Source organism: Rhododendron vialii, chromosome 2a (genome assembly GCF_030253575.1).
Source record: "Rhododendron vialii isolate Sample 1 chromosome 2a, ASM3025357v1".
NCBI lineage: Eukaryota > Viridiplantae > Streptophyta > Magnoliopsida > Ericales > Ericaceae > Rhododendron > Rhododendron vialii.
This window is the reverse complement of record NC_080558.1, coordinates 26,017,614-26,038,890: the sequence shown is the minus strand read 5'-3', so window position 1 is coordinate 26,038,890 and position 21,277 is coordinate 26,017,614. Positions and strand designations below refer to the sequence as shown.

The 21,277-nt window shown below is 39.4% G+C and overlaps 1 protein-coding gene across 2 annotated transcripts; it reads right to left on the bottom strand.

The window, feature by feature from the left end:
• Positions 1 to 9,630: 9,630 nt before the first annotated feature.
• LOC131316712 (BES1/BZR1 homolog protein 4-like) lies at positions 9,631 to 20,438 on the bottom strand. 2 transcript variants are annotated; one of them, XM_058346145.1, is made up of 3 exons: positions 20,084 to 20,437; positions 10,016 to 10,770; positions 9,631 to 9,910 (listed from the first exon to the last, which is right to left on the bottom strand). In XM_058346145.1, exons 1-3 carry the CDS (start codon positions 20,300 to 20,302, stop codon positions 9,907 to 9,909), a joined length of 978 nt encoding a protein of 325 aa, XP_058202128.1. In that variant the 5' UTR covers positions 20,303 to 20,437; the 3' UTR covers positions 9,631 to 9,906. The 2 variants fall into 2 exon arrangements, with proteins under 2 accessions (XP_058202128.1, XP_058202127.1); XM_058346144.1 differs by having other exon boundaries at positions 9,631 to 10,770; positions 20,084 to 20,438.
• Between the last annotated feature and the right edge of the window lie 839 nt (positions 20,439 to 21,277).

Sequence of the window (21,277 nt, the reverse complement as noted above, 5' to 3'; positions counted from 1 at the left end):
CGCAATGTGGCCGGACTTGGTAGCCCATTGTGTGTATAGAAACCCGCGATGTGGCCGGACGTGGTAGCCCATCGTGTGGATTGTGAAAACCGCAACGTGGCCGGACATAGTAGCCCGTTGTGTGTATGAAAACTCGTAATGTGGCCGGACTTGGTAGCCCATTGCGTGGATTGTGAAAACCACAATGTGGCCGGACTTGGTAGCCCATTGTGAAGATTGCCAATGGGGCCGGACGTGGTAGCCTCATTGGTGATATGGCTATGTTATCCGCGGAGAGGAGCCAATGCAAGTTTTGTGTGCCAATGGGAACCCGGCACGGTGGAACCATTGTGAGGATACTCGGGAGACCGGCGCGGCGGAACCGAGGTTGGGTGTGTAGCTTGGTTATCCGCGGTACGGAGCCAATGCAATTGTGTGCCAATGGGAACCCGGCGCGGCGGAACCATTGTGAGGATACTCGGGAGACCGGCGCGGCGAAACCGAGGTTGGGTGTGTAGCTTGGTTATCCGCGGTACGGAGCCAATGCAAATGATTTTAAAAAGGTTGCGTGTGTAGCTTGGTTATCCGCAGTACGGAGCCAATGCAAATGATTTTAAAAAGGTTGGGTGTGTAGCTTGGTTATCCGTGGTACGGAGCCAATGCAAATGATTTTGAAAGTTGGGTGTGTAGCTTGGTTATCCGCGGTACGGAGCCAATGCAAATGATTTTTGAAAGGTTGTTTTGTAAATGAAATTGTTGACACAGTCTACGATGAGTCGCGTAGGAGAAACCCGGAAATCTTGGACACCAACGATAGTTGATTAACGAATGTGGATGTGTCATTGATTAGCTGCGTATATATGTATCATGTGGAAATCGATGTGTTATTATTTTCTGTTGTTTTAAGTTATGGGTTAGCGGGTATGGGATTACTCTGCTGAGCTTTTGTAGCTCACAGTGTTGCCTTTTTGGTGACCCTGACATATTATATCGGTGGTGACGCTGGTATAATGTGTCAAATTTTGTAGATAATCAGGGTGAGCAGATCACCGTGGAGGCTTTTGGAGCTGAGGAGCTGGCAAGAATGGAGGAGCAGGAGGAGCTGTAGTTAGGAACCCTAGAACCCCTCCATTTGTGTAAATATTGAACTCTTGTGGGAATTTGTTGTAATAAAGAAAGTGCCAGACTCTATTTTGAGGTTTTCAATAAAATTGTCTCATTTAACGTGCCCAAAATTCGGGGCGTTACAACTTGGTATCAAAGCTTTAGGTTCAAAACCTCGGCCATGGGTAGAATGGGTAGAACCACGAGATAAGTTTGACCGTTGCACAAACGAGAATTGAGTTTAAGTTTACCGTCCCAAATTGGGTGGAATTCTGTCAAAACAATCCTCGGATTGAAGCAAGGCGCGAAAATTGGCAGTACCGTTGAGCTGGGAATTCCCGAACAATTGGATGATGACTTAAATCAAGAATCAAAAGTGGAACATAGATTCAAATCTTCTTAAGTGATTACCCTGTCGTAGGATATTCCTAATTGAGGTTGAAACTTTCTCTTGTAGATGAAACATCTAGTCGATATTTTAGCCGAAGCCTATCAACCCAGAAATACCATAGAAACCCTGACAGCCCAGAAACTGGAAGATCCCGACTTTGTGGCCGTTGTATTTGCAGAAAAGAGAGATTTCCAAAGAGTGCAGCAGAATACCCCTATTCCTGTGGAGGAGGACCCTTGGTTCCATGTGATGTTTCCTATCCTGTCTGCCTTCTATGAATATTTTGGTGTTTTACCCCCGATGGAGAACTTTGAGGTTGGAGTTAAGGAGGAAGAAGTCAATGGTGATGAGGACGCCAATGAGGTGACTAAAGAGGAAAACCCTAAGGAGGAAGAGGATCTCGAAGAGGACGAGGCCCTAGAAGGTCCGCGAAGGCCAAAGAGATTGCTTAGGCGTGCCCAAAATAAACCTAGTAACCGTTGTAGATCCTTCGGGATGTAGGATGTTAAGGATTAGGATTGTTTTAGCTTGTAGTAGGAAATCGTGTTCTAATCTATTTGTTTTATAGTAGAACTCTATGTTTATGTTTGTAAATGCTTATGTTGTATGATGTTCTTATCTATGAAAAACCTGCTTTATTTTTAAAAAGTACCGTTGCATACTATTTGTTAAGCTACTTTTGACTTTTGAGAGATAGACCATTTGCAAAAAGAAAATTTGTTTTAGTAAACAAAAACCCCTTTTCGATTTTTCCTCGTAGATCGTTAATACGCGCCGCGAATTAGAATACGATAACGAAGAATCCTTTCACGCGAACCCCGACCTAACCCGAATCATGCAAACGTTCATAACAGCCTTGAACGCCAACCGCCAAAACCAAAACCACGACGATGGATCCATAAACCGAACCCGAGCGATGAACGAATTCTGCAAACGCCGACCTCCGACCTTTCATGGGGACACCAACCCTGATGTAGTCGAGATGTGGCTAAATGAGGTCAAGATGATCCTCAGAACCCTCGGAGTTACCCAAGACGGAGATCGTGTGGCCTTGGCCACGAACCAGTTGAAGGGAGTATAGCTGTTAGTTTAGTGTGTAGAGAGTGCGAACTAGAAGTAGCTGACTTGCGACCTTCGAGTGATCGATATGGCGGATTTCGACGTAATCCTGAGGATGGACTGGCGATCTGCACGTCAAGCGATCGTAGACTGCCATCAGAAGAATAGTGACAGCTTATACCCTAGAAGGGACTCGATTCCTTTTAAGGGGGATAGACGGACAGCGAGTTCGGCGACGAGGAGATCAAGATGGAAGAACCAACTATTTGGATGGCTCGCTAGTCTTCAATTGGAGGAAGCCAATAGAATGGAAGTGGGATTTCCACACATCGTGTGCGAGTATGCCGATGTTTTCCCTGAAGAAACTTCCTGGCTTATCGCCTTAAGGAGAGATAGACTTCTCCATAGAATCCAACCGGGGATGGCACCAATCTCTGTGGAGCCATACCAAATGACCCTGCAAGCTAAAGGAGCTCAAGACCCAATCGAAGGAGCTGATGTACAAAGGATTTACTAGGCCGAGTACGACACCATAGGAAGCACCGACGTTGTTCAAGAAGAAGAAAGAAGGCGCGTTTCGATTGTAAGAGGATAGGAAGGTTTATCTTCCCATGACTGCATAGGTTTTTCACTGCCTTCGTCATAATATCCGAGTTCATAGAGTACCGCAAGGATTGCCTGCCAAAATCCGTTTATTCCCGGAATGAGGATGGAATAATCATGCCTTAGAATAGACCCATTGTTTCCTACTTTTGGAAATGGGTTTAAAATCGTTAGGTGAGGAAGCAAGCTGATTCGACAAGGATGTACTAGGAATGCTTGAGGGATGCGAGTTCGCATGATGATTTGTTAGAAGTTTTGCATTTGGCGTTGGTATTTACGGTGGGGACCTTACCAAAGGCGTACGACGAGGCAAGCTGTTTGACGGCAGGAGCAACTTCAACCCCATCTCGTTAAGCAAGTGATGAGGCTTAATTCGATTGATGGTGACCTACTCCAATTTTTTTTTAAGGGGGATAGACGATGATTCCGAGATCGGTTTAGCAACCTAGTCCAATCTATAGTCGCGCGCCAATTTCGGGGACGAAATTGTTTTAAGGGGGATAGATTGTAACGCCCCTGAATTTTGGTCAGTAAAAATTTCGTTAAATATTTGAATTTTATTTGAATTACTTATTTTCTCTTGAGTGGCTTTATGATTTCTTGTTAATTTCTGTTATAGTTAGATTTTGGTCAGTGGTTGACTCTCGACTAGAAACCCTACGTGACCAATTTAGTTAATTTCCAATCGACTACTTGGAGGAACCGAGCAACCAACTCACTTAGTTACTAGATGAACCTTTTGGACCTTTTGAAACTTTTGAACCTTTTGCCTTTACCCTTTGGTCCATAATGGTTAGGGTAATTTTTGTCCATTGGACAATAAACTTTTTTAAAAAAAAATACATGTAGTCTTTTCAAAATTTTATTTTAATAAAAGGTACTTGTACTCTTTTGTCCATTGGTTATTAACTGCAAGGAGAATTATTATCCATTTGGTAATAACCGTTAGAGAAGTTAGTGACCCTTGGATAATAGAGTCTTTGACCAAATAAAGTATCGATGTGACTAGGGAACCTTCCAATAAAGCTGATTTGACTAGTCAACCTTTTCAACCCTAGAAATTACTTATTTATTTTCTTTTATTAATTTGGTTTTATTCTTTGTCCTTTGGACAATAAAGGTTAGGGGAACTATTATCCATTAGATAATAAAAACCCAATTCTTTATTTAAAATGTTTTAATGAAAGATTTGAACAAAGTACCATTATAGACTTTTATAAATTTCTTTAAAGTACTTTTTGATTATTTTATTATAAAAAGTTCCCTAGTTATTATTGTCCATTGGATAATAAATGTTAGGGGATTTATTATCCATTGGGTAATAGTTTGGTCTTTCAACCAAGTACATGGGTTTATTAAATTAGTCTTTTTTCTTAAAACCCCATGTGATGAAGTACCCATATTTTATTATGTAGCCTTTAAAGCCTAAGATTTTCCTAAGTACTCATTTATTATTTTATAATGGAATTTTGTACCCAATTGGATTAATTTATTAGGGAGTTGATCTCCCTAGAGTACTTTGTACACTAGTTTATTTATTTAAATCAACATGTGCCTAATTGTATTTCTTTAATAGGATTTTGAATTTGGAAAATCTTGTACTTTCTTATTCTTTCTTGTTTATATATATATATATATATGTGTGTGTGTGTGTGTGTGTGTGCGTGTGTACTAGGGAGAGAAAGAGAGAGAGAGAGAGAAAGAGGGAGAGAGGGAGAGAGAGACCCGAGAGAGAGAGAGAGAGAGAGAGAGAGAAGAAGATGGGATTGTACATTCCTTGATCTTCCATATCTTCCTACATCTTTCAAGTCCATGGTGAATCTTTCTCCTAACCAAACATAACTCGCCATTTGTACTTACGATTTGTTTAGTACCCAAAATCTTGTACTCTTGTCTCCTTTCCTTGCATCAAATCTTCCATAAATCCCATCCAAGGACAAGTCTTAGCCATGCAAGCTACCTTATTAGACCTAAGTCTATTTAGCCTAATGACAACCTATGATGGGCCATTATGACACAAACCTAGCCTTTATTAGCCTAAGACTTTGACTACAAGCTAGACCTAGGTGATAATTACCTAGATTCACCTAGAAAGGCTAAAGATCTTATTGTTTTCTTAGCCTTACACCTAAGATATGATTTGGACTAGGCATGGCATGACATGTGATGTGGTTTGACAACTTAATGGAGCAAATCCATGGGAGATATAGAGAGAGAGAGGGCCGGCCTTAGAGAGGGGGAGAGAGCCAAGAGTTTTGCCTATAAATAGCACCCCATGCTTCTCATTCAACTCACACCTTCACCTAGCAACTTCTCTCTCTAGAAAAATTGTGTTCTTTCTTTGTTCTTGCTTAGTTCTTCTTTGTTCTTGAGTTGTTCTTGAGTTCTTCAAGAAACTCAACCTTAGCCGCCACTAAAACGCCACTCGACCACCCTTCGATCCATAAAGTAGAGTAGTGTTAGTCAAGAAGAAGTTTCGAGAGACACCATTCTCTTTCGAAGCTACCGGAGACCACCGTAGGAAGTTACTCCGTCCGACCACCGACTAACTTTCCGTAGCCGACTACCGCCAAGAAGTAAGGTAGAACCCTTGCCCCTAACTCTACGTATAGAACCGTATGATAGAAAGTAGATTATCCTTAACGGATTCGAAAGATAGAACTTATCGTTTGTTTAGAAGTATTTGTATGTTGATCTTTAAAGATGATTATGAGCATGCATATATGAATTGCTTGTATTACTTGTGGTGTGATAAAGTATAAGTGATTTCACTCCAAAGACGTCCGTACATGTGGCGTTGTGCTTTGAATAAGCATAAGTGATACACTCCAAGGGCGTCTGTACATGTGGCGTTATGCTATAAGTAGTGATTCAGCGTGATTAGTAATATAGAATTGCATGATCTTGATAGAATGTTTCATGCTTACTTTTGTCCTACCGCGGAGTCTTTGCATGTAAACGAGACCCGAGAAAGTAGAAACATGACACCTAGGGTGTGGATAATGATGAGATGTGTTTTGAAACCGCAATGTGGCCGGACTTGGTAGCCCATTGTGTGTATAGAAACCCGCGATGTGGCCGGACGTGGTAGCCCATCGTGTGGATTGTGAAAACCGCAACGTGGCCAGACTTAGTAGCCCATTGTGTGTATGAAAACTCGTAATGTGGCCGGACTTGGTAGCCCATTGCGTGGATTGTGAAAACCACAATGTGGCCGGACTTGGTAGCCCATTGTGAAGATTGCCAATGCGGCCGGACGTGGTAGCCTCATTGGTGATATGGCTTGGTTATCCGCGGAGAGGAGCCAATGCAAGTTTTGTGTGCCAATGGGAACCCGGCGCGGCGGAACCATTGTGAGGATACTCGGGAGACCGGCGCGGCGGAACCAAGGTTAGGTGTGTAGCTTGGTTGTCCGCGGTACGGAGCCAATGCAATTGTGTGCCAATGGGAACCCGGTGCGGCGGAACCATTGTGAAGATACTCGGGAGACCGGCGCGGCGGAACCGAGGTTGGGTGTGTAGCTTGGTTATCCGCGGTACGGAGCCAATGCAAATGATTTTAAAAAGGTTGGGTGTGTAGCTTGGTTATCCGCAGTACGGAGCCAATGCAAATGATTTTAAAAAGGTTGGGTGTGTAGCTTGGTTATCCGCGGTACGGAGCCAATGCAAATGATTTTGAAAGTTGGGTGTGTAGCTTGGTTATCCGCGGTACGGAGCCAATGCAAATGATTTTTGAAAGGTTGTTTTGTAAATGAAATTGTTGACACAGTCTACGATGAGTCGCGTAGGAGAAACCCGAAAATCTTGGACACCAACGATAGTTGATTAACGAATGTGGATGTGTCATTGATTAGCTGCGTATATATGTATCATGTGGAAATCGATGTGTTATTATTTCATGTTGTTTTAAGTTATGGGTTAGCGGGTATGGGATTACTCTACTGAGCTTTTGTAGCTCACGGTGTTGTCTTTTTGGTGACCCTGACATATTATATCGGTGGTGACGCTGGTATAATGTGTCAGATTTTGTAGATAATCAAGGTGAGCAGATCACCGTGGAGGCTTTTGGAGCTGAGGAGCTGGCAAGAATGGAGGAGCTGTAGTTAGGAACCCTAGAACCCCTCCATTTGTGTAAATATTGAACTCTTGTGGGAATTTGTTGTAATAAAGAAAGTGCCAGACTCTATTTTGAGGTTTTCAATAAAATTGTCTCATTTAACGTGCCCAAAATTCTGGGCGTTACACATACGCATTCATACGATCTCAAATTTATTTTTCCTTGGTGCTCATGGATAGAGGGATGGCTATCCGATTACATTTGAATGCACATTTGTAAGTGATTGTTAATCCATTAGCCCAAGGGTATCCACAATACTCTTTCCGTCCCCTTTTTAAAGTCCAGTATTCTATTTTGGGCTATCTCTTAATAAGTGTCAATTTTGTAAAGTTAGTGGGTAAAAGTTGGTACATTTTCCATTTTGCTCCTAAAAGTATATTCTATTTGAAAAAGTTAGTGAGTAAAAATGTAATGATGATGTCTTCATAGAAGGTAAGTAAGGAAAGTAAAGGTAAAAGTTAATGTAAAAGATGTAATGATAATATTTTCTTAATAAGTTTGAGTTACGAAGCGGAACACTTAAAAAGGGACGGAGGGAGTACTATAATAGAAAATCGATCTGCAAAAGTTGCTACATCAGCTTTTAATTATTCATTTAAGAGATTGCTAATATTAGCAATGTAGATGTCTACAATGACATAATCAAAATTAGATAACCAAAAGTTCATCATATTTTCAAACTATAAAAAACTAAAAACTGTGAACAGTAGAAAATAGTTTTTCTAAAAATAGTTTTGAAACTAATAAAAAATATTTACTAGAAATATAAAATAGTTTTTGAAACTTTTTTTGGGAAAAAAACTATTTTTTAAAAACTTTTTTCTAAAAAAAAAACTATTTTTTAGTAAAATATATTTCTTTTTCGAAAATATTGTTCGAAAAGAAAGAGATGAAAAGAGAAGAGAGATAGAACATTTTTGTATAATGATTGGTGTATTTAATTGAGAATATGTAGGGTCTATTCAATTTGGTTATTGTCAAAAGGTTACTAGTTTTAGCTATCCAAAATTCAAAATTTGATTATTTCTAAAGAGGTTGTTAAGTTTGATTATAACATTGTGAGCCATATTTTGCACCAATATTGTTAACTTTAAAAACCTTTTACTTTTGATTATAGCTTTGTAATTGTCGTGATTAAGAGATTGTTAATCCATTAGCCTAAGTGATTTCTGTCGAGTCCTCCAGCCTCCAAAGGAAGGACGGGGAGGTACTATTTGATTTTGTGCAGAAACCAATTGCTAACCTTTGCAAACAGAATTAGAACACTTCGAAAACGACTCGTTGTCATAGCAAAAAAGAATAATTGCTAGGCGAGCACAAAAAAAATAAAATTATATACTAATAACTGTACTTAATCGCATTTTCCCTTAATGGTATTGTATAGAATGTGTTTTACTAATAGCATAATGATGTATACCACGTGTATGGGTGGAGGAGATAATGTGTTCATGTAGGGTTAACAGATCGTGTTATAAAATTCCCACCCCTACTTAAAAGAATGCGTGCCCCGTTCCGCTAAGGAAAATAAGTATTTATGTTTCAAATAATTTTTTTTTTAATTAAAGGTGATGTATTGTGAGATAATGACCTGCCTCGTAAAACGAAAAATAAATACTCCCTCTGTCGTGTTAGTCCCTTTCGGAAGTCTATGCCACTTTCAATTATTTATAGCTTTCAATATGGATTTCAAAAAATATATAATATGAATCTTATTTGATAGATCTCAATTAATTTTATAATTCTAAGTTTTCAAAATTATGAAAAACATTATATCTTGGAAGATAAAATAATTTGAAATGGCACAAATCTCCAAAATGAAACAACAAAAGTGGACAGAATGAGTACTTAAAAAATAAAAACGTTAGTCAACTATCTCTTAGAGAGGCATGAAAGGGGGGTTCAAGTCGATAAGAGAGATGCTATAAAAGTGCCTATAATAAAGAGAATTCAAACACCTCCAAGTTAGGAGTTTCATACTTTCATGTCTATGCGGTACTTCTTCAACAACTAGTTTCTCTTGGCCTTTCCTGATCTGTTATAAACCATTTCACGCAGCAGAAAACCTTTGGAACTCAACCTGCTCCAATAAGAGTATAGATGCATCTTTGGAACAGAGTAAATAACCTCCTAATTGTTGACTCCGTGAAACAACGTGGATATCATTTTGGATAAATCCGAAACATAAAAAACAGAGACAACAGTAGACATGCTACCCAGATACACGACCAACCATCCGACCCTACAATCCAACATAATTTCGATTCCAAGAAAAAACATCACAAACAGTCAACTGGAGTATAGGTGCTGTAACAGATAAAAATGCAATGACATTGGAGATTAAATGATGAATAAAAAATAAAAGAACAAATACCCAAAAATGTTTGAAAGTCGCCTCATGAACTATTTATAGTTTAGCCAACAATATAATCCCTTGCCCCACCCCAATCCAATAAAAATGACAATGTAAAAAAGGACCAACCAATCGAACTCTCTATATTCTGAGTTTTCCATGTCTGCCAAGCAGAACACCTTGCATTCAGAGTCTCAGACTAATCAACAAGCTTAATACTTGTTGAACTTCACAAAGAAAGGTACAAATCAAAGGAAATAGATACATGGACAATTTTCTCCTTCCTTTCTCCCGTCAAATCCTCCTATCTGCAACGCCAAAACAAACCATTATAAAGCAGTGCCTACACGATGAACAGAATTCGTCATATGCTTCAATTCAACTACAAACTAATGATGTAAAACCAAGCTGACCTTGTTCCAGAGTTGCCAAGTGTAAGCTCAAGATCGTCAGTGACACATTCCTCATGTATCCTCTCTCCTTCCCACGCCTTCACCAGCCCCTGTGCATTACTCCCAAATGCAAACTCCGCTGCAATCGAATCTGATATGGGAACATCTGCTGTTCGATCAAAACCTGCTGCTACTACCGGAGAGCACGTTCCGCTTTGGCCTGGGGTCCACATACGGGACCCTGCACCTGATAACGGCTCCTTGAATCCAAATGGGTTCGAGGAAACAATACTAAACATGGGAGATGATGGTCCATCTTGGGGCGTCTGAGCGCCAGAGAGCCACCCCGAGTCAGGCGGGGTCTGATGGCCGCCCGGACTTGATGGGGTAGAAGAGGGTAGGAAAGGATGGTGCTGCCCAGCCCAGGTGGCTCCAGGTGGTGGATTCTCGTAATGATCGTTCATTCGTGGGGTCCGACAAGTAGGGGAGCTCAGTGGTGGGGTGACCGGAGCGCTTATAGAGCCTCCATGGAAGTAGAGGTGGTGGGGAAGTTGTTTGGATGAGCCTGAGGATAGATTTTTTAGCCATGGGATAAGGGAGTTGGCATCGGCAGTAGTAAGGCCATTGGTGGCATAGCGCGAGGAGACGGGGCTAGGGATTGAAGAGGAAGGAGGGCTTGGATTGTAGGACGCACATGGGCTTGGTTGATATGATGAGCATGGGCTTGCAGATGCTGAGCCACCTATTATATCCATGTGTTCCACTGGTTTGCATCCCTATGGAAGAACAGAAATGGTTAGCATCAAACAAAAGACAACATTTAAACGCAATTAAAAATCCCTCCGTAGAGTAGGCAAGCTTACCTTTAATTTGACTGAAAATGAAAATGAAAGTAGAAAAAATTTAACCTTCCATCAAATGGCAATTACAGAACTCCAGAACTAACCACATTGCTGTCCCAATCAATCAGTTCCACATAAATGAGAATTGAGCATGGTTTGTAATTCGAATGCAAATCAGACAAAGATCAGATAGATGATATATTCACATGAGATCTCAATCCAGCTCACTTTGAAAGCATATTTATTCATTGATGCGCATTTCTTCCAAGTTTTAGTTTTTGAAAGTATCTATTAACTCCCGACCCCAATGCATCGCGAGAAAAAAAAAATTTGATGGCCAAAATATTCACAAGCCCAACATTTGGTGTGTTACTTGGAAAGGAAGTTCTTCCCTTGGGTGATTCATAAATTGTCAGAAACCAACTATGACAGTTAATAAAACAGTATCCAAACTGTACGATTGAACAATTAACATTGGAATAGTTCAATTGTAAAGGAGGAACAACAGCAAATAACAATTGATCTCTCAACAGTCAACACAAGAGGTTAAGTTTATGAATTTCAGGTAAACTTCCACGGCAAGTTCAGGACCATGCTGGAGTTGATCTGCAAAATTGGATATGGACATTTATTGCACACAGGAGCGAGCAACGCATATGTTTACATGGGCTTCTTATTGTTAGCTTTTGAAGAAGCTGAAAAAAAATGCCATTTTCTCCTCATACCGGTGTCCTTTTATGTGCTTGAACTTTAAGAAACTGTCAAGCACGGAACCACTTCTTCGGATTTTTTCACAACATGCCTAACTAATACACGCCCGGGTCTATTGTACAACTGCAAGGAGCACGACCCCCTCAAAAGGAGAACAAGGTCAACGAAAGGAGTCCAATTGAATTCCAGAGAATAATGACTGTCCAAAAACATCATGCTCTCTAGTTCCCAGTATTGCATCTCTTCAACAATTCAGCTTGTTGCCTGCTAGCATCACTAATCCAGCTTGCATAAAATATTACGACAACGTCAAACAAATGAAAACGAATTTGGAACCACTAATTGGATGTTCAAAATTTAGTTTTTCAAATTTAACCTCTCAAGTTACTAAACTTGACTAGACAGTGGTTGCCGTGTGGATCAGACCAACAAGCTACTATTTAGGACACTATAAAATTTGTCGGATCCAAAAATGGAAGGTCCTCATACTATCCTTGACTAAATATGGTTTATTAACATGATAGAAACTAATCTTAACAGCATATGAGAGACTTGTTTCTTGATTCTTTTGGTTCCATGTTACTAAATTTGTGTTACACATGAATCTATCTCCATAATACACAGCTCCTCCCTCTTTTCATGACTCTGAAAGACTCACTATCTCACTCACTCCATTCAATCTGAAAGTTAGAAGTCGTAATAAATAAATAAAAAAGTAATGAAACCCTTCAATTCTTCGCCACCATCATTACTTGGTTTCTTTGCCCGACCCAAAACTATGGCTACTACCTTTAGAGAATCAGTTCAAAAAGATTCCAGTTATGCAAGGATGAGTTCCTTATACGATCAATAACACAAAGTTTTACGCCATTCTTTATCAATGCAAAGAACAAACGGAATTTCAACATCAAACAAAAGAAAAGAAGTTGAAAAAACCTATTCGGCTAGACTTTAGACAATGGAGGAATTTTCGTTAAATGCTTTAAACATATCTAATATTGGCTTTACTCATTAGAAGTGTTTGCGCAGATAGTGATGGGATTTGCTGAATTCTGCATCAAATCAAATAAAGACAACATTTTTAAGGGAAGCAAGATAATCAGTTTGGAAACCTTGGTGTGGGGATACATTAAAAATTTCAGCCTTAGGGTACCTATACTTGCCAATATTCTTCAGTGTTGGTTGAGACATGGCTGATGCGTATCCCATAACCATAACGCCCATAACCTCTATGTAAAACACACCCACTCAAACTGGAAAGCAATTTGTTGGGTGAGCACTACGAAGCATGGAAAGTTCTAGATGGGATTCGTATATGTATCATGTAACAACCTGCCCTAACTGACCTTCAAATCCTTAGCCTAACCACGTGACTCAAAAAGTTAACCTCAAGCTCAAGTTGTGATTTTCGTGAATGAGTATTATTATGGGATATTGCCCAAGCTAGTGGGCATTGCCCTATATACTAGCTACACAATATTCCCACATCTTATCGACGTGGTACACCTTTCTGGAGTTTTCACAACCTCCCCCACTTATGATGCAACGTCCTTATTGCATTGACCTAGCAACCTTTCCTTAGTGATCATGGTGTGGCACTTAGCTCTACACAGCACATCAATGTGCTCATACCAAATTCTAGAGATGCCCCCCACCATGTAGACCAAGATTGTGCTCTGATACCAATTGTAACGACCGACCCCAACCGACCTGCTAACCCTTAGCCTAACCACGTGACTCAAAAGGTTAACCTCAAGTTAATTGTAGCTGGTGGGCGTTGCCATATATACTACACAATATTCCCACATCGTACGAATACATATGAAAGAATACTATTTTAATCTCATTCAAAATTTGTCTCGAGTTAAGCCAATTGGATCGCCTCCATATTTTCTTTTTGCAGTCAAGATTCCTCAGTTGTACCATACCTTCACACAGATTGTCCATTATTCTAAATCCTACAGCCCCATATTGATTTCACTCTTTACGCGGATAGCATATATCAATCGTAGGATCATTCCGATCGTAGACACCCTTTTATCTTTCATGTGGATAATGCTAATTGTGACCGTACAATTCAAAACCATCCTATGGCCCTAGAGGATTGGGGGAAGGGAATCAACAAAAGCTACCGGAATTCCCTCTCCCAAATCCCAAAACCAAATAAGGCTTCCCCCACGCTCTCTCCCTCCCTCCTCCGATGGAAAATGGTAGTAATGGGGCTAATTCTGCTGCAAAAGAATGACATTGCCTGTCTTGATTTAGCTTTTATACTGCTATGTCAACCGTATCATTCCAACCGTATAGGCTGCCCGGTCATTGGGATCCCCAGTAAATACTGCTCTTGAAATGGGCCAACATTCCTCTCAAGCTCTGGCAAATAAATGATTTCACGAGTTACTAGATTCAAATGATATAAACTCTTAACCGACTAGATAAGATCCATCCATCTAAATTGTAGTCAAGAAGGCAATACCCTTCTAATGTAATGATAGGGTATTCTTGGAGCATGGTGATCCTCTCTCTAGTCCTAAGGTTTAATACTTCAACACTTGACTCGTCTAAATTCTTGCTCTACCATGTCCGAAGCAAAGCCCCTAGTGATAGGCTTACGAGGAATGTCCTACTATTCGGGCATATAAAACAACAAACAGACTTTTGTGAGAGAGAGAGAGAGAGAGACATATATATAAATTTTACAATATATATATATACATAGTCAGTCTCAAATGAGGGAGTCCGCATTATAATTAAAATGCGGACCTCCTCATTTCTTCCATTTCCCGACCGAATTTCAATGACCCGACCCACTCAATGTGTTCAGAACGTGATTTTAAGGGTACCCGCGAGAAATCGGCAAAAAAAATGACCGGAAAGGGCTTCATCCGAGCAGTTTTTGTTTGAACCGTTCGATAAAAAAAAAAACAAAAACTGCTCGGATGAAGCCCTTCCCGGTCATTTTTTTTGCTGATTTCTCGCGGGTACCCTTAAAATCACGTTCTGAACATATTGAGCGGCTCAGATCATCAAAATTCGATCGGGAAAGGAAGGTCTGCATTTTAGTAAAATGAGGTGGTTCTCATAAGAGTTGGATTGTATGTATATATATATAGAGCGGTTCCGGGGACCCTTAAAAAAACATCTAACCCCCCCCCCCCCCCCCCCCCAAGTTCCCGATCGAATTTTGATGATCCGAACTACTCAATGTAATCAAAATGTAATTTTAAGGGTACCTGTGAAAAATCAGCAAAAAAATTGATCGAAATAGGCTTCATCCGAACAGTTTTTTATGAAACTTTATTAAATGGTCCATAAAAAACTGCTCAAATCAAGCCCTTCCTGATTAATTTTTTTGCCAATTTCTCGCGAGCACCCTTAAAATCACGTTCTAAACACATTGAGCGACTTGGATCATCAAAATTTGATCGGAAACTATGAGATTAAGATTTGGAGGGTTTTTTTAAGGGTCCCCGGAACCGCCCATATATATATATATATATATATAGAAAGAAGGGCTGAGATTCATTTGGTCCAAGGGTTGACAAGGAACTTTTGCAAATGTAATGTAAGTTCCCACATTGTTTGTAGTAATTGCGCAAAGGAACTTTACAAACGTAATGTAAGTGCCCACATTTTTTGTAGTAATTGGCTAATTGCACAAATGCCACCGATCTTCCAATCTACCTAATAAAATACAAGGGTGTGGGGACCACACAAATACAAGTTGAAAGAAGAGCTGAGATTCATTTGATCCAAGGATTGACAAGGAACTTTGCAAATGTAATGTAAGTGCCCACGTTGTTTGTAGTAAATGCGCAAAGGAATTTTGCAAATGTAATGTAAGTGCCCACATTTTTTATAGTAATTGCACAAATGCCACCGATCTTCCAATTCCAAAACCCTATACGCAAATTGATAGTTCTTTTAGTTAGCTTAAAAGTTTAGTTGGGGAGTGCCATAAGCACGAGTAATTCTCTTTCGTGCCACTAAGAAAAGAATCACATACTACACACTAATAAATGGATTTAGTGTTTGCGCCACTAGCTAACAAGTGCCTTATGCATGGGCAATTCCAACCGGGGTGTGTAGTGCCATAGGCACGGGCAAGCACTAGTATGTATATATATACATACTAGTGATATATACATACTAGTGCTTGCCCGTGCCTACGGCACTACATTCCGGTAGTGCCGTAGACACGATCATTTTTGTAAATATATTTTTATTTTTTTATGCTAACGCCAGAAGCCGAGTAGGGGGTAAAAAGAACCAATGGCATTTTGTAATATATTTGTCAGAGTGTGGGTGTTTTTTTAAGAGAGTTGGAGAGCACACATCAGCCCTTAGATCAAATGAATCTCAGTCCTTCATTCAACTTGTGTTTGTTTGGTCCCCATATATGTATGTATATATATATATACATACATGTATGTATATATATATATATATATATATATATATATATAGAGAGAGAGAGAGAGAGAGAGAGAGAGAGATAGAGTGTATCGGATACTTTTTGGAAAATTTAAAGCAAGTATCTGAACATTTATGAAATTAAGATTGCTTCATTTCTTACAGAATAGTTGAGTAAAATTGTTCGGAATAATGAAAATGAGAGATTTGTAGCACTTAACTTACTTTCTAGAGAGGCATTTATAGCTTTTTGAACATCTCTATAGTGTCATACACGTTCGACAAAATTGAACTTCGATAATTATACAAGTAACCAAGTAGAATTGTGAAAAACAATATTCCATATGAAAAGTACATTAGTTTTATCTCTCTTCTTGTTGTTATGGGTAGTACAATGCAAAAAACATATTACAAAAATCCTTTTAATAATGTTTTCTAGCCGGTACCCATATCTAGTTCTTTTGGATTTTCCTGTATCGCCGTATTCGTATAGTGTCGCGTTTTTAGCCGTGGCCATGGTTCAAAGGGTGACCATTACTCTCATTCATAATTTTGGTTAAAATGGAGTTTCAAGGACTTTAATTGGAAATTTACCCAATGTTCTGACCTAAAAAAAATAGGGGAGGTTGAACAAAATCTAACTCCAACACATGCTTTGCTCCATAATTAAACAATATGACAACAAGGAATCCAAAGACACGGTCTCTCCTATTCTACATTTTTAAATCATGCAGATAACGCCGTCTACCTATTTACAGAGAAAACAGCCCATGCCCCTCACACCACTACCCAACACTCCCACGCTTGAATTGGAAGGAAAAAAAATCATTTAGAGACGGTTAAGATTGAACTGAATATTACAATAGGCATTCTTAGCTTTTAGTGAACTTATTTTTTAATTTGTTTTAAGAAATTTTGACATTAACCCTTCATTGTCATATTAGTGAAAAAAACAGAAAAGATAAACAAAAAAATAGAAGTATTTTTATTCGAAAAAATCGTCTTCCGTTCAATTGGTTAACGGAAAATGTTTTCACACTCTTTTACAATCCACACCCCATTTTTTGTCTTTATCCTCGTGAATTTACAATATTAGCCTTGAATGTGTGCAAAAGTATATTGAAAAAAGGACAACATAGTAAATTAATGTGGATAAAGACAAAAAAATAGGTGTGAATTGTAAAAAAGGAGTGAAAATCACTTACCTTTGTTAAAAGGGAAATAATTAATGCAAACAGAACAAAAAATCATAAAGGAAAAAAGAAAACCCCTCTTGTATCCGATAAAATTGGAGTCCTTATTACAAGATCAGCCTCCAGATGTGTTTCAGAAAAGGAGTTTTGGAAAACAATCATTCTACAACCACAATACAATACTTAACACAAACCTATTCACATTCACATTGGCAGTGGCAGAGCCATGTTGAGGCCCGAGGGGCCCCCCGAGCTCCTGAGTTTTAAATTTTTATTTTGTATATACCTGATTTTTAATATTATTGATAATTATTCGTGTATAGTTACTTATTGTCTCAATAATTTTGGTTTGATTTGATGAAAAATCGGTTCTTTTACATTCTCATTTCTCAAGTTCTTTCAGAAATACTCCCTCCATTCTAAATTGATGGTCATGTTCGGTCTCTAATACAAATTTTAAATTGTTAATATCTTTTAATATACGATGTCTTTAAAAATTATAAAAACTTTGTATAATACAACTAATTGAGATCTATCATATATCATATAAGATTCATATTGCATATAAAATTCATTATAAATTGAAAGATATTAACAATTTAAAAATTGCATTGGAGAACAAACAGAACTATTAATTTGGGACCCCTTAAAAAGGGTCGTGCTAAAGCCACGACAACATTTGTTAAAGCCACAACTGTGTCTCTTGTTTTACCCTTTTCACCCTTTCATCTTAACATACTTCCCCCTCTCTACTTCTCCTCTCCGGTTTTTTTTAACTAATCCCAGATTCACATAGTCACACGAAATCACACCACCCCCAAGCCTACTTCTCTCATCTTTTGCATTTTTCTTAAATGCTACTCGAAGTTCAGAATAATGATTTAAATGGGGGCCATGACGGTGGGTTGGTGTGCTAGTCTCCTCCGAGATTTGGATTGCGCAGTCGGGTCCAATAGTAACTCGGCTGGTTATTCCTTGGTTACCAAAAAAAAAAAAGTGTTTAGAACAATGACAGTAGTTAAAAATTATCAAAAAATATTGGTAATCATCTGTGGAATTCAATATCTTTGTTTTGATTTTGTAACAATGGCAGTGATCCAAATTGTAATGCAAAATTGGTACTCATCGGTGGAACTCACTGAGCCACGGTCTCTTTGTCAAACGGTGTAAGACTGGGCAATTTGGGTCTACCGTTAATCTGATACCGTTAATCTAAAGAACCACAGATTGAAGTGGGGTAATTTGGAGGAGGGTTTTGTCATTCTCCAAATGGTATAGGAAGAGGGGTTGGGTGAGTTTCCAAGTATCCAGTTCCAGTACGAATGTATGGTAGGTGTATGGTTCTAGTGAGAGAAGAAATGAGAAGAGATTGAAGGAAGGTGGTGTTCTGATTTTGCAAATGTATGGTAGGTGTATGGTTCTAGTGAGAGAAGAAATGAGAAGAGATTGAAGGAAGGTGGTGTTCTGATTTTGCAATTGAGGGAGGAGAGAGAAAGAGGGCAAGCGTGGGTGTGGAAGTAAAAGGGAAAATAGGTTTTACACAGCTGACTAATAAAAATAGGGTACGAGGGTAAACATGTGAAATGAAGTGAAGTTTAGTGGCGGCAACAAAATCACGCGTGGCATTAACGCCACCCCTTAAAAAATGTGAGTGTATGTTAAAGTGTTTGTGTGTGTATTTGTGGTTTTATAATTGTTTGGAAAATGGGCTGAACTTTTTTTTGATTACTGCAAAAGGGGAACATGTTCACGAGAAAACCCAAATGCTAGGCTCTGGGAAAATGAGCTGAACATTTATTAAATCGTTTACAGAAAAAGAGGAAAATATTTTCACGAGAATTCCAGGTGCTCGGGAATCGGAGTACGGACTGAGGTTTCTGAGCAGTAAACAGAGAGAGAGACAGAGAGAGAGAGAGAGAGACGAAATGACAGACTGTAAAAACATTTATTCAGCATTAGTCGCAGAGTAAAGCGAGCTGCGAGTTCAATCTAGGAGATAGGCAGGTCTTGAAAATGACAGTACTGTCCCTAATAAATGAGGAATTTCACGAAGCTGAACGCGTCGATGGAATGGAATTGAGTTAAACTAGGAGGGGTATTACCGTCCAACAGGACGAGCTAATAGCAGAGAATCTTGCGTTCCTTCGCAATTTCTTTTACTCCTAATAGGAGTAATACTGAAAGTGGAATCTTCGTGTTTCGTGCGTTCAATGAAAAATCAAAGTCGGAGGTGATTTATCGTACGCCCGGAAGGACGAGTTACCCAGACAATCTGAGCCGTCGATTAGAAACAACAACTCACGATCTAGAGAGAGAGGGAGAGAGACGATCTAGAAATGAAATGAGGAACCCAGACCGATGCATCCATTGTGCCAGCACACGCCGACAAACGCGGCGTACGTTAACACCCACAAAAAATATATATATATATACGTACATGATTTTTTAAAAAATTTCTCTGCATCAAATTAAAGATCTTTTCTTTTGTGCAAAAAAAAAAAAAAAAACACAGAATTATGAACAGAAGTCCTCAATTTTTATATCCGTGAATTGCACTTTTTTCGTAAGAAAATATCAAAATGGGACGAAGGGAGTACGATTCTTCCTTGGTGACATTCAACTAGAAAAAGCCAAACGGAATTCAAATGGTGAACAATGCACCTGACGGGGGGCGCACGTTACCAAACACGTCACAGCGCAGGTTAGCGGCTGGACTTTCTAATTTCCAGTGGTTGAAAAAACAAAAACAGATCTCCTCAGTCGATAAGCTAAAGATGCTAATTATTGTCCACTTTTTTCCTCCTAGAAAATTCAACAGGAAAAACCAATTACGAATTTAGATCTAGGATCACCACCGGCGCATTTCATCATCAATAAGAACCAGAAGCAGAAGCAGAGAGAAAGAAATAGATTTCGCGCAGTGTAAGTACCTTTCTGTAGGTGGTGCCATCTTCTTCGACGATCCAACCAGCTTCCCTGCACAGAGCCTTCAACACCTCGTTGTTGTCGCAGTGCTTAGGGAGCTGGTAGTTCCCGTACATCCTCAACCCGGCGTAGATCTTGGCCGCGATCGCCCGCCGCCGCCTCTCTCTCCTCTTGTTGTTCTCCCTCTCCTTCCATGTCGGAAGCCGCGACGACCCCGACGTCATACCCACCCTATCCCACAATTTCCGAATATTCCGGCGACGGACGGAGAACTTTTTTGTGTAGTCGGAGAGAGAGAGAGAGAGAGATGGGGGGTTTAGTAGTGTAGGGGTCAAATAAATGAAGTGGTTTGAGAAGAAGATGATGATGATGAGCTAAAAATACAGAGGTGGGTTGCGTTTTGCCCCTCGACGACGGTGTATTTACGAGAGAGCCATTGGATTAGTGTTTTTCGGATGTAGTCCTGCAATTGCAATTGCGGGTCCTTGCACGTGTTTAGTCTTTTTAAAGTGCATGTCGGGCTTCGGGACTGTTACTTGAACGAAAGTCCGTGTGGATAGAACGACATCGTTTTCATTCGTTGTTGGCCGGGTTTAAATTAAGCCTATGCATGGTGATAAATTTTTCAGTGCTAGGTGGGTATCGTCTATAGCTGTTTTGGATTGTTCGAATTTGGAGAGAGAGAATGGTGGGTGATAGGAAAACAGATGGTTTCAATTTGGACTGTCCAAAAAGGCATAGGACGGTTCGAATGTGTCGAATGGGCGCCACGGGAGCGTAGATATACCCACTTGTCACCGGAAAATTTCTCTTGCATGGTTTCTCTCTCTCTTAAATATAAGGCCCCGATTGGATGGTTTACTCCTACCATCCCACTTTGTTTATTCGTTGTTCCAATGTAACCGCATAAATTACTATATGTTCTTAGATTGACAATATTTTTTAATGCGATATGAATTTTCTTTGATGAAGATCAAATTGTTCTATTAAATAAAGTTTTCAAAATCACATAAAATAATATATATTACAAGATATATGTCATTACAAATGAGACGAACTTTAAAAAAGAGCTAATGAATTGGAATATATAGAGCTGACTACTTTATAATAGGTGCATTGCTTTTGTTGTTACTGTACCTTTTAAAATTTGTTCTCAAACTAATTGACCTTTTTTATTCATCTCCACGTGAGAAATCATA